The sequence below is a fragment of the Coregonus clupeaformis genome, unplaced genomic scaffold, assembly GCF_020615455.1.
Source record: "Coregonus clupeaformis isolate EN_2021a unplaced genomic scaffold, ASM2061545v1 scaf0324, whole genome shotgun sequence".
NCBI classification, from domain to species: domain Eukaryota; kingdom Metazoa; phylum Chordata; class Actinopteri; order Salmoniformes; family Salmonidae; genus Coregonus; species Coregonus clupeaformis.
This window is the reverse complement of record NW_025533779.1, coordinates 307,501-335,000: the sequence shown is the minus strand read 5'-3', so window position 1 is coordinate 335,000 and position 27,500 is coordinate 307,501. Positions and strand designations below refer to the sequence as shown.

Below are 27,500 nucleotides of genomic sequence, written 5' to 3'. Positions count from 1 at the left end.
TATAACTCCCCTTTATTACTTTTCAACCCCGCCATCCTTTCCCTACTTGGAGTAAATTAGTGAACAACAATGCCCAGGCCTCTACTTCCGGTCTATACTTACTATCTACACCTTATGGACAGAGTTAATTTTACAATAATTCTATTATATATTTATTTTTTTATTTTTTTATTGCTCCTGAACTTCTTCTACTCTCAACCTCTCCGATCATTTTCATGGTGTCCATCCGGTTTGCTTCTATATGCCATATCTTTCTAACTGTGCTCCTTCCCAAAAGCTCCCAACATACAACCTATATACTTATTATGGACACAGTATGCCTACATTATTAGCTATCTTGTTATTATTTGTTGTTATTTGTTATTAGTCCCATCCTTCAACTCCATTCAACACCTCCCATCTATCTCTTAACACCATCCATATAGGATTTCTATTTGCCATATATTTTTGAACTGTACTGTGATGTTTTACAAAAGTTCTGAACCTTTCTATTCTCATTGCTTCTACAGATTGTGAATTAAATATAAACATTTTTGCTAAAAGTATTATTATATTATTGATTGATTGACTATGACTTTTCAGATCACCCAGTAATGCTATCTGCAAGGTTAGCTCCAGGTAAATATTGCAATCCTTTAGCCATTCCTGGACCTGGGTCCAAAAACAAGCTACAAATGGACAGAACCAAAACAAATGATCTAATGATTCTGTCTCTTCACAGCAAAACCTGCAGAGCTGGGAAGATTGTATCCCCCATATAAATAACATTCTATTGGTAGCAAGAATCTTATATAATAATTTAAATTGATTGATTCTAATTTTTGAATCCGGTGTCGTTTTGCGTGTCAGTTCATAAACACTATGCCATGGGATCGGTACGTCAAAGATCTCTTCCCAACTATTTTGCAATCTATATGGGACGGCTGTCAATCCTTTGGTCCTTAAGTGAAACTGATATACTTTTTTATTTATCACAGTTTTCCTTAACCAATTATGTTCTTTAATGCAAGGCCGACAGACAAGTTCCTTACTTTCTCCCCCTTCCACTTTCCGCTTCCACTTTTGCGGTAAGGCTGCAATTATTTGGTTGTAATTTTGGGTAGAGCAGACATTTCCATATGTTTTTGTTAGCTGCATGTGCGACATAACTCCACCAGTCCTACCGATGATATCATTTACGAAGATTATACCTTTTTTAAACATTCTGTCAAAAAATAAAGGTTTTTTGTCAATTAGTATATTTGAATTTAACCACAATATTTGTTGCATTATTTGTTCTGTCGTTTCTGGAGGATTAAATTGAAATTGCAACCAACTTTCTATGGCTTGTTTTAGAAATAGTGATATTTGGGAGATTATTTCCTTTTCAAATAACTGCAAATTAGTTGTTGTAATCTGAATAAAGGGAAAAAGGCCTTTCTTGAACATTGGGTGAGACAATCTTACTAATTTGCTTGAGAACCAGTTCGGATTTAAGTATAACTTTTGTATGACTGAAGCTTTTAGTGAATGCTTTAATATTTAATAATTTCTGTCCTCTGAATTCATATTCATTATATAAATATGCCCTTTTAATTTTGTCTGGCTTGCCGTTCCAAATAAAATTGAATATTTTTTTCTCATATAATTTAAAAAACTGTTCGCTAGGCGTAGGCAAGACCATAAGCAAATAGGTAAACTGGGATAATACTAAAGAGTTAATCAGGGTGATTTTTCCACAAATTGACAGGTATTTTCCTTTCCATGGTAGCAAGATCTTATCTATTTTTGCTAACTTTCTATTAAAATGTATTGAAGTGAGATCATTTATTTACTTTGGGATATGTATTCCGAGTATATCCACATCACCATCAGACGATTTTATTGGTAAACTACATGGTAATGTAAAATTTATATTTTTTAGTGATCCAATACGTAATATAGTACATTTGTCATAATTTGGTTGTAATCCAGAGAGGTTAGAAAATGTATCTAGATCCTCTATGAGGCTGTGGAGGGATTCTAGTTGTGTATTTAAAAGAAAACATGAATCATACATTTTACATTTTACATTTTAGTCATTTAGCAGACACTCTTATCCAGAGCGACTTACATTATTATTTTTATTTTATATACTGCCCCCCCCCCGTGGGAATCGAACCCACAACCCTGGCGTTGCAAACGCCATGCTCTACATCCCTGCCGGCCATCATCAGCGTACAATGACACCTTTGTTTTTAAGCCCTGTATTTCTAATCCTCTGATATTATTATTGGATCTGATTTTAATAGCTAACATCTCGATGACCACAATAAATAGATATGCCGATAGTGGACAACCTTGTTTCACTCCTCTTGACAGTTTAAAACTTTCTGAGAAATAGCCATTATTTACTATTTTACACCTAGGGTTACTATATATGATTTTGACCTATTTTATAAGAGATTCTCCAAAATTGAAATGCTCCAGGCATTTACATATAAACCCCAGTCGAACTTTATCAAATGCCTTTTCGAAGTTTGCTATGAATAGCAGACCTGGTTTCCCATATTTTCCATAGTGTTCTATTGTTTCCAATACTTGCCTTATATTATCTCCAATGTATCTTCCATGTAAAAAACCTGTCTGATTAGAATGAATAATATCCGACAATACCTTTTTAATTCTATGCGCTATACATTTTGCTAGGATTTTTGCATCACAACACTGAAGTGTAAGGGGCCTCCAATTTTGTAAATGGACTGGATCTTTATATTTTCCACTTGTATCCTGTTTCAGTAATAATGAGATCAGACCTTCTTCTTGAGTGTCAGATAATCTACCATTTACATAGGAGTGGTTAAAACATGCTAATAACGGTCCTCTTAGTATATCAAAAAAGGTTTGGTAAACCTCGACTGGTATGCCATCCAACCCTGGAGTTTTCCCAGACTTAAAGTCTTTAATTGCATCCAGAAGTTCCTCCTCTGTAATTTCACCTTCACATGAGTCTTTCTGTGTGGCTGTTAATTTGACATTATCAATAGAAAAAAAATCTCTACAATTAGCTTCAGTTAGAGGAGATGGAGGCGACTGAAAAGAAAACATATGCTTAAAGTACTTTGTTTCCTCCTTCAAAATATCATTTGGTGAATTATGGGTGACTCCGTCAATTGTAACCAGTTTCATTAAGTTCTTTTTGGTAACATTCCTATGTTGAAGATTTAAAAAATAAAAAAAAGACGCTAGTCAACAAACTACGTGCGCGTTTTGGTGGCCTTACAGGCTCGTTACAATACTATACCGCTCCCTGGTAATGTTCTACTTTGTATATTTATAATGTTCTACTGTTTATATACAGTGCCTTGCAAAAGTATTCAGACCTATTGGATTTCTTCACATATTATTGTTACAAAGTGGGATTAAAATAGATTTAATTGGAATTTTTTTGTCAACAATCTACACAAAATACTCTGAAGTGTCAAATTGGAAGATGTAATAATTAAAATATAGTCGTTGCATAAGTATTCAGCTCCCTGAGTCATTACATGCTAGATCACCTTTAGCAGCGATTACAGCTGTGAGTCTTTCTGGGTAAATCTCTACACCTGGATTACAGCTGTGAGTCTTTCTGGGTAAGTCTCTACACCTGGATTACAGCTGTGAGTCTTTCTGGGTAAGTCTCTAAGAGATTTGCACACCTGGATTGCGCAATATTTATTATTTTCAAAATGCTTCAAGCTCTGTAAAGATGTTGTGGATCATGGCTACACAGCAATTATCAAAACTTGCCATACATTTTAAGCAGATTTAAGTCAAAACTGTAACTTGAACATTCACTATCTTCTTGGTAAGCAACTCCAGTGTATATTTGGCCTTGTGTTGCAGGTTATTGTCCTGCTGAAAAGTGAATTCCTCTCCCAGTGTCTGGTGGAAAGCAGACTGAAGCAGGCTTTCCTCTAAGGTCTTGCCTGTACTTAGCTCAATCACATTTCTTTTTATCCTGAAACAACTCCCCAGTATTTGCCGATACCAAAGCATACCCATACCATGATGCAGCCACCACCATGCTTGAAAATACTTTTTTTGCAGTATTCATTTAGTGCCTTGTTCAATACAAAATGCATGTTTTGGAATAATTGTATTCTGAATATTTGTATTCTTCCTTTCACTATTATTGTGAAGTCACTACAATGTTGTTGATCCATTCTCAGTTTTCTGCCGTCACAGCCATTGTACTCTGTCGCTGTTTTTAAATCGCCATGGTGACATCCCTGAGCAGTTTCATTCCTCTCCTGCAGCTCAGTTCAGAAGGACGACTGTATCTTTGACGTGTCTGGCTGGTTTAATACAACATCCACAGGATAATTATTAACTTGACCATGCTTAAAGAGATATTCAATGTCTGATTTGTTATTGTTAACCAGCTACCAATAACTGCCCTTCTTTATGAGGCTTTCGAAAAGCTCCCTGGTCTTTGTAGTTGAATCTGTGCTTGAAATTCAATACTTGACTGAGGGACCTAACAGATGTTGTACGTATGGGGGACAGAGAAAGGTGTAGTCATTCAAAAATCATTCCAACCCCTATTATTTCACACAGAGTGAGTCCATGCAACTCCATGTACATTTTACTGCAGGACAGGAATGATTGGTGCCGGAGAAGATGGCTGCCGTTTTACAGCCCTCTAACCAATTGTACTATTATGTGTGTTTTTTCGTGTTATTTGTAATTTATTCTGTACATAATGTTTCTGCCACCATCTCTTATGACCAAAAGAGCTTCTGGATATCAGGACAGCGATTATTCACCTCGTATTGGACTAAGATTTTTTCTTCAACGAGTCGGGCACAAAGGATATTCTACAGACACCCGACAAGGCCCAAATCCCCGTCATTCACATAAGAAAGAGACAGAGATATCGTGGACGTAGGTCGGGGTGCCTTGTAAGGATCCGATGTCGAGCGAGTAAACTGCCTCTTCCATCAATCCTATTAGCCAATGTTCAATCATTTGAAAATAAATTGGACGACCTAAGATTAAGGTTTGTGTCTCAGGTGAAGAGGGTGGATCTGATCTCCATCACCTAGGACTTGACATAGATTAATCAAATCTCACATTGTTGTCAATTTATGCTCAATCTTGCATACTTTCTCAAAGAGCTGTAACTGTATATGCATTCGTAAATCAGGTCCTTTCTTGAGTTGGGCTCTGGGACGTAACAACCGTTGAGCATCTGATCTTATTGTTGATTGTGGAGGAAAGGGGTTGAGTGTGTTAGAGTATGTGCGTGTGTGTTTATCCCACATCTGTTGCAAGGGGGTAAGGATGTTAGGGAGAATATGGGATGAACCACAATAATTGTTTGCTAAAATAATAATTGCTTGTCAAAAATGTAATGTAATACAATGGCAATCCGGGTTATAGGTAACAATCCTACGCATGAACTGCCAACATTAGTATGCATATTAATTGATAATTATGGAAAATAAGATATGTAAGATATTTGAATAGATATATATTTTTAAATAACTATATATATATTGAGGTGAGAGCATTGGAAATGCTTTTGGCGGTTGACCTGCTTCTGTTTTGTGGGTGGCACTGTGTGCTGTTTTCGATGGACGGGTCCTGGCCTCTCAGGGGCCTAGGGATCCGGGGGGACGGGGGTGGTCCGATCACTGGGATGACGGCCCAACTTGGGATGGGGAGGGGATTTAGCGGGGGGATTAGTGGAGAACAATTGGAGGGTTATTTAGTAGCAATGCAAATATCATGGTACAGCTATATGGACACTCAATCTCTAAGGTATTTTTTATTGGTAAATTTGCAAACATATATAATGATAAATAGATTTGAAACTTGTATCTCATTATGGTGTGTGGTGAAATAAGTATAGCCAGTTATAATTGTAATGGCTTAGCTGATAATAACAAAAGAAGAACAATATTTACATGGCTCAAAGAGAAGGAATACAATACAGTGGGGAAAAAAAGTATTTAGTCAGCCACCATTTGTGCAAGTTCTCCCACTTAAAAAGATGAGAGAGGCCTGTAATTTTCATCATAGGTACACGTCAACTATGACAGACAAAATGAGAATTTTTTTTCTCCAGAAAATCACATTTTAGGATTTTTAATGAATTTATTAGCAAATTATGGTGGAAAATAAGTATTTGGTCACCTACAAACAAGCAAGATTTCTGGCTCTCACAGACCTGTAACTTCTTCTTTAAGAGGCTCCTCTGTCCTCGACTCATTACCTGTATTAATGGCACCTGTTTGAACTTGTTATCAGTATAAAAGCCACCTGTCCACAAACTCAAACAGTCACACTCCAAACTCCACTATGGCCAAGACCAAAGAGCTGTCAAAGGACACCTGAAACAAAATTGTAGACCTGCACCAGGCTGGGAAGACTGAATCTGCAATAGGTAAGCAGCTTGGTTTGAAGAAATCAACTGTGGGAGCAATTATTAGGAAATGGAAGACATACAAGACCACTGATAATCTCCCTCGATCTGGGGCTCTACGCAAGATCTCACCCCGTGGGGTCAAAATGATCACAAGAACGGTGAGCAAAATCCCAGAACCACACGGGGGACCTAGTGAATGACCTGCAGAGAGCTGGGACCAAAGTAACAAAGCCTACCATCAGTAACACACTACGCCACCAGGGACTCAAATCCTGCAGTGCCAGACGTGTCCCCCTGCTTAAGCCAGTACATGTCCAGGCCCGTCTGAAGTTTGCTAGAGTGCATTTGGATGATCCAGAAGAGGATTGGGAGAATGTCATATGGTCAGATGAAACCAAAATATAACTTTTTGGTAAAAACTCAACTCGTCGTGTTTGGAGGACAAAGAATGCTGAGTTGCATCCAAAGAACACCATACCTACTGTGAAGCATGGGGGTGGAAACATCATGCTTTGGGACTGTTTTTCTGCAAAGGGACCAGGACGACTGATCCATGTAAAGGAAAGAATGAATTGGGCCATGTATCGTGAGATTTTGAGTGAAAACCTCCTTCCATCAGCAAGGGCATTGAAGATGAAACGTGGCTGGGTCTTTCAGCATGACAATGATCCCAAACACACCGCCCGGGAAACGAAGGAGTGGCTTCGTAAGAAGCATTTCAAGGTCCTGGAGTGGCCTAGCCAGTCTCCAGATCTCAACCCCATAGAAAATCTTTGGAGGGAGTTGAAAGTCCGTGTTGCCCAGCGACAGCCCCAAAACATCACTGCTCTAGAGGAGATCTGCATGGAGGAATGGGCCAAAATACCAGCAACAGTGTGTGAAAACCTTGTGAAGACTTACAGAAAACGTTTGACCTGTGTCATTGCCAACAAAGGGTATATAACAAAGTATTGAGAAACTTTTGTTATTGACCAAATACTTATTTTCCACCATAATTTGCAAATAAATTCATAAAAAATCCTACAATGTGATTTTCTGGAGAAAAAAAATCTCATTTTGTCTGTCATAGTTGACGTGTACCTATGATGAAAATTACAGGCCTCTCTCATCTTTTTAAGTGGGAGAACTTGCACAATTGGTGGCTGACTAAATACTTTTTTTCCCCACTGTATCTATTGTTTACAGGAAACTCATTCAACAATTCTAGATGAAGTTGCGTGGAAAAGGAATGGGGGGGCGAAATATACTTCCCCCATGGGCAAAGAAATTCAAAAGGGGTGATGATATTAATTAACAGTAATTTCGATCCGAATGTGCAAATTGTCCAAACAGATACGCAAGGTAGATGGATTACTTTAAATATGTTATTGGACCATAAACAGATATGGCTCATTAACCTTTACGGACCAAATAATGATGATCCACACTTCTTTGACAATATATATAATAAATGATCAACCCTGCAAGCAATTCAAGACTCTATTATTATGGTGGGAGATTATAATACCGTTTTAAATAGCTCAATGGACCGTAAAGGATATCACACTACAAATTATCACCCTCATGCTCTTAAGGAAATGGTGAATGTCATGGATACATTAGAACTAGTAGATATATGGAGGCTTAAATATCCTGATCTAGTGAGACATACATGGCCGAGACTCAATCAAGCTCATCTTGACTTCTTTCTTTTGTAATTCTTGTTGGCACCAAAACTTTCAAAAGTGTTGATGGTCGGACCATCATATAATTGGCATATACATTACTCTTACTGAATTTCCACGTGGGCGAGGATATTGGAAATTTAATCAAAGCCTATTGGATGATAACTTGTTTTTAACTAGGACAGAGGAATTTGGAACTGATTTTTTCCGACATAACATAGGTACAGCAAATCCCCTTACAGTGGGGAAAAAAAGTATTTAGTCAGCCACCAATTGTGCAAGTTCTCCCACTTAAAAAGATGAGAGAGGCCTGTAATTTTCATCATAGGTATACGTCAACTATGACAGGGCGGCAGGTAGCTTAGTGGGTAAGAGCGTTGTGCCAGTAACCGAAAGGTCGCTGGTTCTAATCCCCGAGCTGACTAGGTGAAAAATCTGTCGATGTGCCCTTGAGCAAGGCACTCAACCCTAATTGCTCCTGTAAGTCGCTCTGGATAAGAGCGTCTGCTAAATGACCCAAAAAAATAATTTAAAAAAATGACAGACAAAATGACAAAAAAAAACCCAGAAAATCACATTGTAGGATTTTTTATGAATTTATTTGCAAATTATGGTGGAAAATAAGTATTTGGTCAATAACAAAAGTTTCTCAATACTTTGTTATATACCCTTTGTTGGCAATGACACAGGTCAAACGTTTTCTGTAAGTCTTCACAAGGATTTCACACACTGTTGCTGGTATTTTGGCCCATTCCTCCATGCAGATCTCCTCTAGAGCAGTGATGTTTTGGGGCTGTCGCTGGGCAACACAGAATTTCAACTCCCTCCAAAGATTTTCTATGGGGTTGAGATCTGGAGACTGGCTAGGCCACTCCAGGACCTTGAAATGCTTCTTACGAAGCCACTCCTTCGTTGCCCGGGCGGTGTGTTTGGGATCATTGTCATGCTGAAAGACACAGCCACGTTTCATCTTCAATGCCCTTGCTGATGGAAGGAGGTTTTCACTCAAAATCTCACGATACATGGCCCAATTCATTCTTTCCTTTACACGGATCAGTCGTCCTGGTCCCTTTGCAGAAAAACAGCCCCAAAGCATGATGTTTCCACCCCCATGCTTCACAGTAGGTATGGTGTTCTTTGGATGCAACTCAGCATTCTTTGTCCTCCAAACATGACGAGTTGAGTTTTTACCAAAAAGTTATATTTTGGTTTCATCTGACCATATGACATTCTCCCAATCCTCTTCTGGATCATCCAAATGCACTCTAGCAAACTTCAGACGGGCCTGGACATGTACTGGCTTAAGCAGGGGGACACGTCTGGCACTGCAGGATTTGAGTCCCTGGCGGCGTAGTGTGTTACTGATGGTAGGCTTTGTTACTTTGGTCCCAGCTCTCTGCAGGTCATTCACTAGGTCCCCCGTGTGGTTCTGGGATTTTTGCTCACCGTTCTTGTGATCATTTTGACGCCACGGGGTGAGATCTTGCGTGGAGCCCCAGATCGAGGGAGATTATTAGTGGTCTTGTATGTCTTCCATTTCCTAATAATTGCTCCCACAGTTGATTTCTTCAAACCAAGCTGCTTACCTATTGCAGATTCAGTCTTCCCAGCCTGGTGCAGGTCTACAATTTTGTTTCTGGTGTCCTTTGACAGCTCTTTGGTCTTGGCCATAGTGGAGTTTGGAGTGTGACTGTTTGAGGTTGTGGACAGGTGGCTTTTATACTGATAACAAGTTCAAACAGGTGCCATTAATACAGGTAATGAGTCGAGGACAGAGGAGCCTCTTAAAGAAGAAGTAACAGGTCTGTGAGAGCCAGAAATCTTGCTTGTTTGTAGGTGACCAAATACTTATTTTCCACCATAATTTGCAAATAAATTCATTAAAAATCCTAAAATGTGATTTTCTGGAGAAAAAAAAATCTCATTTTGTCTGTCATAGTTGACGTGTACCTATGATGAAAATTACAGGCCTCTCTCATCTTTTTAAGTGGGATAACTTGCACAATTGGTGGCTGACTAAATACTTTTTTTCCCCACTGTAAGGGGATTTGCTGTACCTATGTTATGTCGGAAAAAATCAGTTCCGGCAGGGCAGGCGAAGGGGCAGGTTTCGGGTCAAGAGCCAGACCCGATCTCCCGGTGCATACACCGGAGCCTCACTGTGGTGGCGATCGGCGCTCGCCTTTTGCCGCCTGATAGCCCGCTGCAGATGGACATGCGTAGCGTTCCATGTTATCTCCGAGCGCCGAAACCACTCATCCACCGCAGGGGCTTCGATCTGGCTCTGATGCCAGGGTGCCAGGACCGGCTGATAACCCAGCACACACTGAAAAGGCGTAAGATTAGTGGAGGAGTGGCGGAGTGAGTTTTGGGCTATCTCTGCCCAGGGGATATATCCCGACCACTCCTCCTGCCGGTCCTGGCAATAGGACCTCAGAAACCTACCCACATCCTGGTTTACTCTCTCCACCTGCCCATTACTCTCGGGGTGAAAACCCGAGGTAAGGCTAATCGAGACCCCCAGACGTTCCATAAACGCCCTCCAGATTCTAGAGGGGAACTGGGGACCCCGATCAGACAATATATCCTCAGGTAGTAGTGCCGGAAAACGTGAGGAAACAGGGCTTCGGCCGTTTGTAGGGCTGTAGGAAGACCTGGCATAGGAATGAGACGGCAGGCCTTAGAAAACTGATCCACAACGACCAAGATCGTGGTATTCCCCTGGGAGGGGGGAAGGTCCGTGACAAAATCCACCGACAGGTGAGACAACGGCCGTTGTGGAACGGGTAGAGGTTGTAACTTCCCTCTGGGCAGGTGTCTAGGCGCCTTACACTGGGCGCACACCGAGCAGGAAGAAACGTAAACCCTCACGTCCCTGGCTAAGGTGGGCCACCAGTACTTCCCGCTAAGAGAGTGCACCGTCCGACCAATACCAGGATGACCAGAGGAGGGTGACGTGTGAGCCCAATATATCAGTCGGTCACGGACCTCGAACGGCACGTACCTCCGCCCCTCTGGACATTCTGGGGGAGTAGGGTCGGTACGTAACGCCCGCTCGATATCCGCGTCGACCTCCCACACCACCGGTGCCACTAGACAAGACTCCGGGAAGTATGGGAGTGGGCTCAATGGACCTCTCCTCTGTGTCATATCGTCGGGACAGGGCGTCTGCCTTAACGTTCTGTGACCCTGGGATATAAGTGATCTTAAATACAAACCGGGCAAGAAACATGGCCCACCTAGCCTGACGAGGGTTCAGTCTCCTAGCTGCCCGGATGTACTCCAGGTTACGATGGTCAGTCAGAATGAGAAAAGGGTGGTTAGCCCCCTCAAGCCAATGTCTCCACACCTTCAGGGCTTGGACCACCGCTAGCAGCTCCCTGTCCCCCACATCATAATTGCGTTCCGCCGGACTGAGCTTCTTGGAATAGAAAGCACAGGGGCGGAGTTTTGGAGGCGTGCCCGAGCGCTGAGACAGTATAGCACCGATCCCCGCCTCGGACGCATCCACCTCAACTTGGAACGCCAAAGAGGGATCCGGATGTGCCAGCACCGGAGCCGAGGTGAACAGGTCCTTCAACTGACTAAACGCCCTGTCCGCCTCAGCCGACCACTGCAAACGCACCGGCTCCCCTTTAGCAGGGAGGTGATGGGAGCTGCTACCTGTCCAAAACCCCGGATAAACCTCCGGTAGTAATTGGCAAAACCCAAAAAACGCTGCACCTCCTTAACCATAGTGGGAGTCTGCCAATTACGCACGGCTGAAACGCGGTCAATCTCCATCTCCACCCCTGACGTAGACAACCGGTGTCCCAGGAAGGAGATGGACTCCTGGAAAAACAGACATTTCTCCGCCTTCACATACAGGTCATGCTCCAACAGTCTACCCAGCACCCGACGTACCAGGGACACATGCTCGGTACGTGTAGCGGAGTATATTAGAATGTCATCAATATACACCACTACCCGGTCCATGCAAATCCCGGAAAATCTTGTCCACAAATGATTGGAAGACTGAAGGAGCATTCATTAAACCGTATGGCATGACGAGGTACTCATAGTGAACCGAGGTGGTACTGAATGCTGTCTTCCACTCATCTCCTTCCCGAATGCGCACCAGGTTGTAAGCGCTCCTGAGATCCAATTTTGTGAAGAATCGCGCCCCGTGTAATGACTCCGTCATACTAGCAATCAGAGGGAGAGGATAGCTGTATTTAATAGTAATCTGATTGAGACCACGGTAATCAATACACGGGCGTAAACCCCCATCACAAAAAAGAAACTCGAGGACGCAGGGGAAGTGGACGGCTGTATGTATCCCTGTCTCAAGGATTCGGTGACGTATGTCTCCATAGCAGCAGTCTCCTCCTGAGACAGAGGATACACATGGCTACGAGGGAGCGCACCGCCAACCTGGAGGTCTATCGCACAATCCCCCTGTCGATGAGGTGGTAATTGAGTCGCCTTCTTCTTACAGAAGGCGCGTGCCAAATCGGCATACTCAGGAGGAATGTGCATTGTGGGCATTTGGTTCGGACTTTCCACCGTCGTTGCCCCTACGGAAACACCTACACACCGCCCCACACACTGATCAGACCATCCCTTGAGAGCCCTCTGTTGCCATGAAATGTTGGGGTCATGAGATGTTAACCAGGGAAGCCCCAACACCACAGGAAACGCAGGAGAGTCAATTAAATACAACTGTATAGTCTCCTCATGACCCTTCTGCGTCTTCATCTTAAGTGGCGCTGTGACCTCCCTAATCAATCCCGACCCCAAAGGCCGGCTATCTAGGGCATGGATAGGGAAGGGCACATCGACTGGTAATATTGGGATTCCTAACTTATAAGAGAAATGGCGATCGATAAAATTCCCAGCAGCGCCTGAATCGACTAGCGCCTTATGCTGGGAGTAAGAAGAAACCTCTGGAAACACAACTTGAATACACATATGAACAACAGAGAGCTCTGGGTGAGTTGGGGCCTTACTCACCTGGAATGACTCATCAGTGCGTTGCCTGCTGCCTCGATTCCGAGGAGACCCTCCCCAGCACCGAACCGCCGTGTGTCCTCGGCGGCCACAGTTGGTGCAGGGGACAGCCTCTCTCCTGGCCTCCCTACTACCAGCACCTCCGAGCTCCATAGGGCTCGGCTCGGAAGTGCTGGGGGATGGAATGGACGGCCCCAACTCCGGACGTCCGCGGGTAGCCAACAGGGTATCCAGGCGAATCGACATGTCCACCAGCTGATTGAAGCTTAGGTTGGTGTCCCTGCAGGCCAACTCTCGACGAACGTCCTCTCTTAAGCTGCACCTGTAGTGATCGATGAGGGCCCTCTCATTCCCTCCCGAATTGGCAGCCAGAGTCCGGAAGTCCAGTGCGAATTCCTGCACGCTCATCTTCCCCTGTCTGAGGTGGAATAGACGCTCACCCGCCGCTTCCCCTCCGGGGGATGATCGAACACCGCCCTGAAGCGGCGGGTGAACTCCGCATAGTTCACAGTAGCGGCGTCTATTCCTCCCCACTCGGCGTTGGCCCACTCCAGCGCCTTGCCGGACAGACAGGAGATGAGGGCGGACACACTCTCGTATCCCGAGGGTGCCGGGTGGATGGTTGCCAGGTAAAGTTCCACTTGGAGCAGGAAACCCTGGCACCCGGCTGCGGTGCCATCATAAGCCCTCGGGAGCGAGAGCCGAATCCCACTGGACTCCAGATGTGAAACGATAGGAGTGGCCGATGGTGGTGGTATCGTTGGAGGAGGTGTGGGCAAACCTCCTCTCTCCCATCGTCTCAAGGTGTTCATCACCCCTTCCATGGCGGCACCAAGATCCTGAAGCATAGCTGCCTGTTGTAAAACGCGCTCCTCCAGTGATCCGGTCGGTTCCTGCTGACTCCATGTTGATGGTGTGTGATTCTGTCACGACTGTCAGTGAGATGCGGTTGAAGAAGTCAGGCGCAGGACACAGAACTCTCGGAAACATACTTTAATCGGATACGAACACAGAATAACTCCACACAGGGAGGGAAATACCCGCTCACAAATGACATACGTGAAGGGAAACAATCACACACAAGATCCCGATGAGAGACAGGGGTAATTATAGGGCAACAATCAAACATAATGGGGAACAGGTGTAAACAATACAGACAAAACTAGACAGACACCGAAAACATCGATCGGCAGCAGCTAGTACTCCGGGGACGACGAACGCCGAAGCCTGCCCGAGCAAGGAGGAGGTGCAGCCTCGGCAGAATCCGTGACAATATGAATTTGGAGGATAGAAATGATTAAATATTAAAGCATTCACTAAAAGCTTCAGTCATACAAAAGTGATACTTAAATCCGAATTGGTTCTCTAGCAAATTAGTAAGATTGTCTCACCCAATGTTCAAGAATGGCCTTTTTCCCTTTATTCAGATTACAACCTCTCACTTTCAGTTATTTAAAAATGAAATCATCTCCCAAATATCACTATTTCTAAAACAAGCCATAGAAAGTTGGTTGCAATTTCAATGTAATCCTCCAGAAACGACAGATCAAATAATGCAACAAATATACAAATTGATAAGAAAAACATATACATTTTTTGACAAAATGTTTAAAAAAAAAGTATAATCTTCGTAAATGATATCATAGGTAGGACTGGTGGAGTTATGTCGAACATGGGGCTAACAAAAACATATGGAAATGTCTGCTCTACCCAAAAATACATCCAAATAATTGCAGCATTACCGCAAAAATGGAAGAGGAAAGTGGAAGGGGGAAAAAGTAAGGAAATTGTCTGTCGGCCTTGCATTAAAGAACATAATTGGTTAAAGAAAATTGTGATAAATAAAAAAGTATACCGGTTTCATTTAAGGACCAAATGATTGACAGCTGTCCCATATAGATTGCAAAATAGTTGGGAAGATATTTTTGACGTACCGATTCCATGGCATAGTGTTTATGAACTGACACGCAAAACGACGCCAGATTCAAAACTTAGAATTTTTCAATTTAAATTATTATACAAAATTCTTGCTATCAATAGAATGTTATTTATATGGGGGATACAATCTTCCCAGCTCTGCAGATTTAGCTGCGAAGAGACGGAATCATTAGATCTTTTGTTTTGGTTCTGTCCATTTGTAGCTTGTTTTTGGACACAGGTCCAGGAATGGCTAAAGGATTGCAATATTTACCTGGAGCTAACCCTGCAGATAGCACTACTGGGTGATCTGAAAAGTCATAGTCAATCGATCAATAATATAATAATACTTTTAGCAAAAATGTTTATTTTCCATTTACAATCTGTAGAAACAATGAGAATAGAAAGGTTCAGAACTTTTGTAAAACATCACAGTACAGTTGAAAAATATATGGCAAATAGAAATCCTATATGGATGGTGTTAAGAGATAGATGGGAGGTATTGAATGGAGCTGAAGGATGGGACTAATAGCAACTAACAACAACTAATAACAACAAGATAACTAATGTAAAGCATACTGTGTCCATAATAAGTATATAGGTTATAGGTTGAGAACTTTTACATTTACATTACATTTACGTCATTTAGCAGACGCTCTTATCCAGAGCGACTTACAAATTGGTGCATTCACCTTATAGACAGTGGGATAACCACTTTACAATATGTTTTTTTCTTTCTTTGGGGTGGGGGGGGGGGGGGGGAGAAGGATTACTTTATCCTATCCCAGGTATTCCTTAAAGAGGTGGGGTTTCAAGTGTCTCCGGAAGGTGGTGAGTGACTCCGCTGTCCTGGCGTCGTGAGGGAGCTTGTTCCACCATTGGGGTGCCAGAGCAGCGAACAGTTTTGACTGGGCTGAGCGGGAACTGTGCTTCCGCAGAGGTAGGGGGGCCAGCAGGCCAGAGATGGATGAACGGAATGCCCTCGTTTGGGTGTAGGGACTGATCAAAGAGCACAGTTAGAAAGATATGGCATATAGAAGCAAACTGGATGGACATCATGAAAATGATCGGAGAGGTTGAGAGTAGAGGAAGTTTCAGGAGTAAAAACAAACAAAATAGAATCATTGTAAAATTGACTGTGTCCATAAAATGTATATAGTATGTATAAGCTGGAAGTAGAGGCCTAAGCATTGTTGTTAATTAGTTTACTCCAATTAGGGAAGGAGTGGTGGGGTTGGAAGGTAATAAAGGGGAATATATTTTTTTAAAGGATATTTTTTGTATATGTGTATGTATATGTGTATGTATATGTATTTATATGTATGTATATATATATATATATATATATATATATATATATATATTTGCGAGAGAAAAAAAACATATGGGGGATTGGAAGTGATGCAGACAATTACATTGATGGAAGTTTCAGAAATATAAATAAAAAATAAATAAAAATAATACCCCCTAAAAAAAAAAAAGAAGAAGAAAAAATATAAAAATTTAAATAAAATAAATTAGACGACCTAAAATCAAGGTTATCCTACCAACGGGACATTAAAAATTGTAATATCTTATGTTTCACCGAGTCGTGGCTGAACGACGACATGGACAACATAGAGCTAGCGGGCTATACGCTACATCGGCAGGATAGAACGGCTGACTCTGGTAAGACAAGGGGTGGCGGTCTGTGTATATTTGTAAACAACAGCTGATGCATTAAATCTAATACTAAGAAAGTCTTGAGGTTTTGCTCGCTTGAGGTAGAGTATCTCATGATAAGCTGTAGACCACACTATTTACCAAGAGAGTTTTCATCTATATTTTTCGTAGCTGTCTATTTACCACCACAAACCGATGCTGGCACTAAGACCGCACTCAACGGGCTGGATAAGGCCATAAGTAAACAGGAAAACGCTCATCCAGAGGCAGCGCTCCTAGTGACCGGGGACTTTAATGCAGGGAAACTTAAATCCATTTTACCTAATTTCTACCAGCATGTTAAATGTGCAACCAGAGGAAAAAAAACTCTAGACCACCTTTACTCCACACACAGAGACGCGTACAAAGCTCTCCCTCACCCTCAATTTGGCAAATCTGACCATAACTCTATCCTCCTGAGTCCTGCTTATAAGCAAAAACTAAAGCAGGAAGCACCAGTGACTCGGTTAATAAGGAAGTGGTCAGACGACGCAGATGCTCAGCTACAGGACTGTTTTGCTAGCACAGACTGGAATATGTTCCGGGATTCTTCAGATAGCATTGAGGAGTACACCACATTAGTCACTGGTTTCATCAATAAGTGCATCGATGACGTCGTCCCCACAGTGACCGTACGTACATACCCCAACCAGAAGCCATGGATTACAGGCAACATCCGCACTGAGCTAAAGTGTAGAGCTGCCGCTTTCAAGGAGCAGGACTCTAACCCGGACGCTTATAAGAAATCCCGCTATGCCCTCCGACGAACCATCAAACAGGCAAAGAGTCAATACAGGACTAAGATTGAATCGTACTACACCGGCTCCGACACTCATCGAATGTGGCAGGGCTTGAAAACGATTACAGACAACAAAGGGAAGCACAGCCGCAAGCTGACCAGTGACACAAGCCTACCAGACGAGCTAAATCACTTCTATGCTCGCTTCGAGGCAAGCAACACTGAAGCATGCATGAGAGCATCAGCTGTTCCGGATGACTACGTGATCACGCTCTCCGTAGCCGATGTGAGTAAGACTTTGTAGCAGGTCAACACTCAGATCACCAGGACGTGTACTCCGAGCATATGCTGACCAACTGGCAAGTGTCTTCACTGACATTTTCAACATGTCCCTGACTGAGTCTGTAATACCAACATGTTTCAAGCAGACCACCATAGTCCCTGTGCCCAAGAGCACTAAGATAACCTGCCTAAATGACTACCGACCCGTAGCACTCATGTCTGTAGCCATGAAGTGCTTTGAAATGCTGGTCATCGCTCACATCAACACCATTATCCCAGAAACCCTAGACCCACAAAATTTGCATACCGCCCCAACAGATCCACAGATGATGCAATCTCTATTGCACTCCACACTGCCCTTTCCCACCTGGACAAGAGGAACACCTACGTGAGAATGCTATTCATTGACTACAGCTCAGCGTTCAACACCATAGTGCCCTCAAAGCTCATCACTAAGCTAAGGATCCTGGGACTAAACACCTCCCTCTGCAAATGGATCCTGGACTTCCTGACGGGCCGCCCCCAGGTGGTAAGGGTAGGTAACAACACATCTGCCACGCTGATCCTCAACACGGGGGCTCCTCAGGGGTGCGTGCTCAGTCTCCTCCTGTACTCCCTGTTCACTCATGACTGCATGGCCAGGCACGACTCCAACACCATCATTAAGTTTGCCGACGACACAACAGTGGTAGGCCTGATCACTGACAACGATGAGACATCCTATAAGGAGGAGGTCAGAGACCTGGCCGTCTGGTGCCAGGATAACAACCTATCCCTCAACGTGATCAAGAAAAAGGAGATGATTGTGGACTATTCTCATCGACGGGGCTGTAGTGGAACAGGTTGAGAGCTTCAAGTTCCTTGGTGTCCACATCACCAACAAACTATCATGGTCCAAACAGACCAAGACAGTCGTGAAGAGGGCACGACAAAGCCTATTCCCCCTCAGGAGACTGAAAAGATTTGGCATGGGTCCTCAGATCCTCAAAAGGTTCTACAGCTGCACCTATACAACATCTACAACATTACCTCCTCGACCCCCCCTGAGGTTCGGGTGTGTTCACCCCTGAGGGTGAAGTGCGTCCTCAGTCCCCCCCTGAGGGGTCAACACGTCTGACCAGGGACAGGGGTTACCGTGCTCATTCCAAAGTAAAAGTTCTGAAAAAGCCTAGAAAATATTAATCAAACATAAAGGTAAGAGTTCGGCTCCAACACCAATTGGTCCTTGGTGGGAAAGACAGGCAGAACTAAAAACAATAAACTCAAAATAAACAGGTAAATACTATAACAATGAATATATGCAGCAGAAACACAAGTAGCCATCCTTACCCCTGGTTAGAGGTCAGGGCGAGGTTCATATTCACTGAAGGAGCAGAGACTGGCTCCAGGAGAATGCACCTCTAAACCCAACCCCTGACCTGTAACCTCTAAACCCAACCCCTGACCTGTAACCTCTAAACCCAACCCCTGACCTGTAACCTCTAAACCCAACCCCTGACCTGTAACCTCTAAACCCAACCCCTGACCTGTAACCTCTAAACCCAACCCCTGACCTGTAACCTCTAAACCCAACCCCTGACCTGTAACCTCTAAACCCAACCCCTGACCTGTAACCTCTAAACCCAACCCCTGACCTGTAACCTCTAAACCCAACCCCTGACCTGTAACCTCTAAACCCAACCCCTGACCTGTAACCTCTAAACCCAACCCCTGACCTTTAACCTTTAACCACAACCCCTGACCCCTGACCTCTAACTCAGGAGAATACAGCTTACAGTCAGATTGTCTATCCGGAGACTGCTGGGACCTGCTGTCCCATCTGTCTGTAGTTCTGTCCATAGTTCTGTCTGTAGTTCTGTCCATAGTTCTGTCTGTAGTTATGTCAGTAGTTATGTTAGTAGTTATGTTAGTAGTTATGTCAGTAGTTCTGTCCATAGTTCTGTCTGTAGTTATGTTAGTAGTTCTGTCTGTAGTTCTGTCAGTAGTTATGTCCATAGTTCTGTCTGTAGTTATGTCAGTAGTTATGTCCATAGTTCTGTCTGTAGTTATGTTAGTAGTTCTGTTAGTAGTTCTGTCTGTAGTTATGTTAGTAGTTATGTCCATAGTTCTGTCTCTAGTTCTGTCAGTAGTTATGTCCATAGTTCTGTCAGTAGTTATGTCCATAGTTATGTCTGTAGTTATGTTAGTAGTTCTGTCTGTGTGTGTCCCTGTGTCGCTCTGGCTGGATACACTGTCCCAGGCCAGACTATAGTCAGAGCGGGGGGGAGAGGAGGGAGAGGAGGGAGAGGAGGGAGACAGGGTCAGTAGGGTGACTGTTCGAGGGGTTCCTATATCTGAATGTGGTAGGAGGGTATCTGTCTCCAGGCGGTCGTCAAGGTGAAATGTAACGACGGCTCTCAGCAGGTAATCCTGGTAACCAGAGGGGGCAGTCCCACAGCTCTCTGGCTCTACCCACATCACTGGGACACACCCCACCTTCTCCGGAGTCATCACGCACCCTGCTGAACGCACACACAAACCCTGCACACACACAAACACACACATACAAACACACCGAGACAGAGTTAACACACAAACATGCATGCACACACCAGGGAGATCACTAAATGTGGACTTCAATATTAGACGTTTGTCCAGGTCCCCCAAACATTGAAAACTGACCGCTGATTTTGCGCTCACCCAAAAAATGAAGCAAGACTGATTAGCACTGGAATCAAACCCACAAACCTCAGAGCCATAGGCAGCAGCTTACTCCATTAAGCCATCACCATTGACAACTTGAGGCCACTAGACTACTTGATGTAAACATGTGTATATATACAGTGAGGGAAAAAAGTATTTGATCCCCTGCTGATTTTGTACGTTTGCCCACTGACATAATTTTAATGGTAGGTTTATTGGAACAGTGAGAGACAGAATAACAACATCAAAATCCAGAAAAACGCATGTCAAAAATGTTATAAATTGATTTGCATTTTTAATGAGGGAAATAAGTATTTGACCCCCTCTCAATCAGAAAGATTTCTGTCTCCCAGGTGTCTTTTATACAGGTAACGAGCTGAGATTAGGAGCACACTCTTAAAGGGAGTGCTCCTAATCTCAGCTTGTTACCTGTATAAAAGACACCTGTCCACAGAAGCAATCAATCAATCAGATTCCAAACTCTCCACCATGGCCAAGACCAAAGAGCTCTCCAAGGATGTCAGGGACAAGATTGTAGACCTAAACAAGGCTGGAATGGGCTACAAGACCATCGCCAAGCAGCTTGGTGAGAAGGTGACAACAGTTGGTGCAATTATTCGCAAATGGAAGAAACACAAAAGAACTGTCAATCTCCCTCGGCCTGGGGCTCCATGCAAGATCTCACCTCGTGGAGTTGCAATGATCAGGAGAACGGTGAGGAATCAGCCCAGAACTACACGGGAGGATCTTGTCAATGATCTCAAGGCAGCTGGGACCATAGTCACCAAGAAAACAATTGGTAACACACTACGCCGTGAAGGACTGAAATCCTGCAGCGCCCGCAAGGTCCCCCTGCTCAAGAAAGCACATATACTGCCCGTCTGAAGTTTGCCAATGAATATCTGAATGATTCAGAGGAGAACTGGGTGAAAGTGTTGTGGTCAGATGAGACCAAAATCGAGCTCTTTGGCATCAACTCAACTCGCCGTGTTTGGAGGAGGAGGAATGCTGCCTATGACCCCAAGAACACCATCCCCACTGTCAAACATGGAGGTGGAAACATTATGCTTTGGGGGTGTTTTTCTGCTAAGGGGACAGGACAACTTCACCGCATCAAAGGGACGATGGACGGGGCCATGTACCGTCAAATCTTGAGAACCTCCTTCCCTCAGCCAGGGCATTGAAAATGGGTCGTGGATGGATATTCCAGCATGACAGTGACCCAAAACACACGGCCAAGGCAACAAAGGAGTGGCTCAAGAAGAAGAACATTAAGGTCCTGGAGTGGCCTAGCCAGTCTCCAGACCTTAATCCCATAGAAAATCTGTGGAGGGAGCTGAAGGTTCGAGTTGCCAAACGTCAGGCTCGAAACGTTAATGACTTGGAGAAGATCAGCAAAGAGAAGTGGGACAAAATCCCTCCTGAGATGAGTGCAAACCTGGTGGCCAACTACAAGAAACGTCTGAGCTCTGTGATTGCCAACAAGGGTTTTGCCACCATGTACTAAGTCATGTTTTGCAGAGGGGTCAAATACTTATTTCCCTCATTAAAATGCAAATCAAATTATAACATTTTTTGACATGCGTTTTTCTGGATTTTTTTGTTGTTATTCTGTCTCTAACTGTTCAAATAAACCTACTATTAAAAATATAGACTGATCATGTCTTTGTCAGTGGGCAAACGTAAAAAATCAGCAGGGAATCAAATACTTTTTTCCCTCAATGTATATATTTTTTTAACACTATCTCAAACCTTAGCCCTAATCTTAACCAGTTGGCATGAATACCTAAACTGTTAACTGTCGAACCCTCAAAACCTGCAGTCCTAAGAAATGGACTTTTGTCCATAGTACGTCAAATTTCGATGTGAAACAATGAGATCTTGTTGCATACAGACACAGATATTATTATTAAGGTTTAGCAGGTAGGTACCAGAGCTGTGGGAGGGGGGTCTGTGCTCCTCAGGAAGTAGCGTCTCACAGCGATCAGACAAATCAGAACAGCCAGCAGCAGGAGCAGAACGCCCACAGTCACGCCCACAGTCACGGCCACCAGGCTTGGCTGACCTGGACACACACACACACACACACACACACGCGCGCACGCACAGAAGGAAGGAAACAGTTTAATCTAATGAAGCTCTTTTCAGTCTTAAACAGTTTGATCAATCTGAAACTACCCTCCCTAAATCGTGGCATTGAAAGGTTCAGCAGACTTTTAGCTTCCATAACAGGCTACGAGAATATTGCAGCTCTGTGGGTGTAACATTTATTGACAATTTTGATTCCTTCTGGAAACAAAACTCATTTTATAAGGAGGATGGGATCCACCCAAATAATTTGGGTTCCTGGATCCTTTCACAGCATTATATGGCTGCTTTGAGACAATGACTTATCAATGACCCAAGCCCAGCTCAGTTAATCCCTACCATTGTGTCGCTGTGTTGTTATAATGCTTCAGCAAATGTAGATTATCCCAGGGGCGTTGGCAGACACAATGTCAGTAACCTAATTTATGTCCCTCTTACTGCCAGGAATGCCTCTGCTGATCCTACAGCTATTGTATGCAGTAATCAAATGCCTATGAACCAGAGTTATACTGTTAGCACTGAGGTGGTGTGCCCTAGCAGGAAGTCCACTGTGTGCAGCTCACCGTGCACTAACATAAATAACCTGAGTATGTCTACCTCTGCTAAGCTTCCCAGTAAAGCAAGAAAAACAATCAAGCATCACAGAAAAGTGTTACAAATAGCCCACTTTAACATATGTAGCTTAAGAAACAATGTTCATGAAATCAATAATTTGCTAGTAACAGATTACATTCATATTCTGACGATCTCTGAAACTCACTTAGATAATTCCTTTGATGATACAGTGGTAGCAATACAAGGTTATAACATCTACAGAAAATACAGAAATGCCAAAGGTGGAGGTGTGGCTGTTTATATTCAGAACCACATTCCTGTAAAGCTTAGAGAGGATCTCATGTTAAATACTGTTGAAGTAATATGGCTACTGGTTCATCTGCCTCACCTAAAGCCCATTCTGGTGGGAAGCTGCTAAAGACCACCAAGTGCTAACAGTCAGTATCTGGATAACATGTGTGAAATGCTTGATAATGTATGTGATATCAACAGAGAGGTATATTTTCTGGGTGATTTAAATATTGACTGGCTTTCATCAAGCTGCCCACTCAAGAGAACGCTTCAAACTGTAACTAGTGCCTACCACCTGGTTCAGGTTATCAGTGTCACACCCTGGCTCTGGGACTCTATATGTTGAGCCAGGGTGTGTTCATTCTTTGTGTTTATTTCTATGTTGGTAATTCTGTTGTGTTTATTTCTATGTTGGCTAGAGTGACTCCCAATCAGAGGCAACGAGTGTCAGCTGTCGTTGGTTGTCTCTGATTGGGAGCCATATTTATACTGTCTATTTTCCCTTTGTGTTTGTGGGTTCTTGTTCCGTGTTCGGTCATTGTTACCGTGGACTTCACGAGTCGTTTCTTGTTTTTGTATTGTGTTTACACTTTAACTAATTAAAGTATGTTCGTTCATCACGCTGCGCCTTGGTCTGTTCAATATGACGATCGTGACAATCAGTCAACCTACCAGGGCAGTTACAAACAGCATAGCAATGAAATCATCAACATGTATTGATCACATCTTTACTAATGCTACAGAAATTTGCTTTAGAGCAGTATCCAAATCCATCAGATGTAGTGATTACAATATATAATAATAATATGCCATTTAGCAGACGCTTTTATCCAAAGCGACTTAGTCATGCGTGCATACATATTTTTTTTTTGTGTATGGGTGGTCCCGGAGATCGAACCCACTACCCTGGCGTTACAAGCGCCGTGCTCTACCAGCTGAGCTACAGAGGACCAACATGATTCATACGTTGTTGATGTAAAGAATATTAGTTGGTCTGTGGTGTGTAATGAGGAGCAACCAGACGCTGCACTTTACACATTTATGAAATTGCTTATTCCAATTACTAATAAGCATGCACCCATTAAGAAAATGACTGTAAAAACTGTTAAATCCCCAGTGGATTGATGAGGAATTGAAAAATGGTTTGGTTGAGAGGGATGAGGCAAAAGGAATGGCAAATAAGTCTGGCAGCACAACCGACTGGCAAACGTACTGCAAATTGAGAAATCATGTGACTAAACTGAATTACAATGAGATTTACAATGAATTACAATGAGAACTGAACTGTGTGTGTGTGTGTGTAGAGGTGGGCTGTGTGTGTGTGTGTGTGTGTGTAGAGGTGGGCTGTGTGTGAGTGTGTACCTGGCAGTTTGACACACCTCTCACCAGTCATGTGACGGCGTAGGCTGTAGTGATTGGCTGAGGCCAAGATGCAGTAGGTGTGGTCTGGAGGGAGGAGGGAGAACTCTCTCTTTGAGCCCGACTCAACGTCTGATAGAACCTACACACACATCAACAAGGACCCTGTTGAAAACACTTCATTTTGCATGATTTTGGGGTGTGTGTGTGTGTGTGTGTGTGTGTTGTGGTCTCACCGTGGTATTGTGTTGCTGTGTGATGTTGTGGTCTCACCGTGGTATTGTGTTGCTGTGTGATGTTGTGGTCTCACCGTGGTATTGTGTTGCTGTGTGATGTTGTGGTCTCACTGTGGTATTGTGTTGCTGTGCGACGTTGTGGTCTCACCGTGGTATTGTGTTGCTGTGCGACGTTGTGGTCTCACCGTGGTATTGTGTTGCTGTGCGATGTTGTGGTCTCACCGTGGTATTGTGTTGCTGTGTGATGTTGTGGTCTCACCATGGTATTGTGTTGCTGTGTGATGTTGTGGTCTCACCGTGGTATTGTGTTGCTGTGTGATGTTGTGGTCTCACTGTGGTATTGTGTTGCTGTGCGACGTTGTGGTCTCACCGTGGTATTGTGTTGCTGTGCGACGTTGTGGTCTCACCGTGGTATTGTGTTGCTGTGCGATGTTGTGGTCTCACCGTGGTATTGTGTTGCTGTGCGATGTTGTGGTCTCACCGTGGTATTGTGTTGCTGTGTGTGTTGTGGTCTCACCGTGGTATTGTGTTGCTGTGTGTGTTGTGGTCTCACCGTGGTATTGTGTTGCTGTGCGATGTTGTGGTCTCACCGTGGTATTGTGTTGCTGTGTGATGTTGTGGTCTCACCGTGGTATTGTGTTGCTGTGCGACGTTGTGGTCTCACCGTGGTATTGTGTTGCTGTGCGATGTTGTGGTCTCACCGTGGTATTGTGTTGCTGTGCGATGTTGTGGTCTCACTGTGGTATTGTGTTGCTGTGTGATGTTGTGGTCTCACCGTGGTATTGTGTTGCTGTGTGATGTTGTGGTCTCACCGTGGTATTGTGTTGCTGTGCGACGTTGTGGTCTCACCGTGGTATTGTGATGTTGTGGTCTCACCGTGGTATTGTGTTGCTGTGCGATGTTGTGGTCTCACCGTGGTATTGTGATGTTGTGGTCTCACCGTGGTATTGTGTTGCTGTGCGACGTTGTGGTCTCACCGTGGTATTGTGTTGCTGTGCGATGTTGTGGTCTCACCGTGGTATTGTGTTGCTGTGCGATGTTGTGGTCTCACCGTGGTATTGTGATGTTGTGGTCTCACCGTGGTATTGTGTTGCTGTGCGACGTTGTGGTCTCACCGTGGTATTGTGTTGCTGTGTGATGTTGTGGTCTCACCGTGGTATTGTGTTGCTGTGTGATGTTGTGGTCTCACCGTGGTATTGTGTTGCTGTGTGATGTTGTGGTCTCACCGTGGTATTGTGTTGCTGTGTGATGTTGTGGTCTCACCGTGGTATTGTGTTGCTGTGTGATGTTGTGGTCTCACCGTGGTATTGTGTTGCTGTGTGATGTTGTGGTCTCACCGTGGTATTGTGTTGCTGTGTGATGTTGTGGTCTCACCGTGGTATTGTGTTGCTGTGCGATGTTGTGGTCTCACCCGTGGTATTGTGTTGCTGTGCGACGTTGTGGTCTCACCGTGGTATTGTGATGTTGTGGTCTCACCGTGGTATTGTGATGTTGTGGTCTCACCGTGGTATTGTGTTGCTGTGTGATGTTGTGGTCTCACCGTGGTATTGTGTTGCTGTGCGATGTTGTGGTCTCACCGTGGTATTGTGATGTTGTGGTCTCACCGTGGTATTGTGTTGCTGTGTGATGTTGTGGTCTCACCGTGGTATTGTGTTGCTGTGTGTGTTGTGGTCTCACCGTGGTATTGTGATGTTGTGGTCTCACCGTGGTATTGTGTTGCTGTGTGATGTTGTGGTCTCACCGTGGTATTGTGTTGCTGTGCGATGTTGTGGTCTCACTGTGGTATTGTGTTGCTGTGTGATGTTGTGGTCTCACCGTGGTATTGTGTTGCTGTGTGATGTTGTGGTCTCACCGTGGTATTGTGTTGCTGTGCGACGTTGTGGTCTCACCGTGGTATTGTGATGTTGTGGTCTCACCGTGGTATTGTGTTGCTGTGCGATGTTGTGGTCTCACCGTGGTATTGTGATGTTGTGGTCTCACCGTGGTATTGTGTTGCTGTGCGACGTTGTGGTCTCACCGTGGTATTGTGTTGCTGTGCGATGTTGTGGTCTCACCGTGGTATTGTGTTGCTGTGCGATGTTGTGGTCTCACCGTGGTATTGTGTTGCTGTGTGATGTTGTGGTCTCACCGTGGTATTGTGTTGCTGTGCGACGTTGTGGTCTCACCGTGGTATTGTGTTGCTGTGTGATGTTGTGGTCTCACCGTGGTATTGTGTTGCTGTGTGATGTTGTGGTCTCACCGTGGTATTGTGTTGCTGTGTGATGTTGTGGTCTCACCGTGGTATTGTGTTGCTGTGTGATGTTGTGGTCTCACCGTGGTATTGTGTTGCTGTGTGATGTTGTGGTCTCACCGTGGTATTGTGTTGCTGTGTGATGTTGTGGTCTCACCGTGGTATTGTGTTGCTGTGTGATGTTGTGGTCTCACCGTGGTATTGTGTTGCTGTGCGATGTTGTGGTCTCACCGTGGTATTGTGTTGCTGTGCGACGTTGTGGTCTCACCGTGGTATTGTGATGTTGTGGTCTCACCGTGGTATTGTGATGTTGTGGTCTCACCGTGGTATTGTGTTGCTGTGTGATGTTGTGGTCTCACCGTGGTATTGTGTTGCTGTGCGATGTTGTGGTCTC

The 27,500-nt window shown here is 44.0% G+C and overlaps 2 protein-coding genes across 2 annotated transcripts in view; one reads left to right on the top strand and one right to left on the bottom strand.

Moving 5' to 3' along the window:
* Window positions 1-25, top strand: part of bicdl2 (BICD family like cargo adaptor 2) — a 40,988-nt gene extending 40,963 nt beyond the window's left edge. The window contains exon 10 of the mRNA XM_041871398.2: window positions 1-25. This exon is cut by the window's left edge and continues 509 nt beyond it. The gene's annotated coding sequence lies outside the window, so the exon portion shown is untranslated.
* Window positions 26-18,640: 18,615 nt separating this feature from the next.
* Window positions 18,641-27,500, bottom strand: part of LOC121557944 — a 31,817-nt gene continuing 22,957 nt past the window's right edge. The window contains exons 6-9 of the mRNA XM_041871395.2: window positions 24,644-24,782; window positions 22,279-22,412; window positions 19,408-20,185; window positions 18,641-19,083 (exon numbers count right to left, since the gene is read on the bottom strand). Coding sequence (XP_041727329.2) covers window positions 19,001-19,083; window positions 19,408-20,185; window positions 22,279-22,412; window positions 24,644-24,782 — 1,134 coding nt within the window. The 3' untranslated portion in view covers window positions 18,641-19,000. The remainder of the gene's footprint in view (window positions 19,084-19,407; window positions 20,186-22,278; window positions 22,413-24,643; window positions 24,783-27,500) is intronic.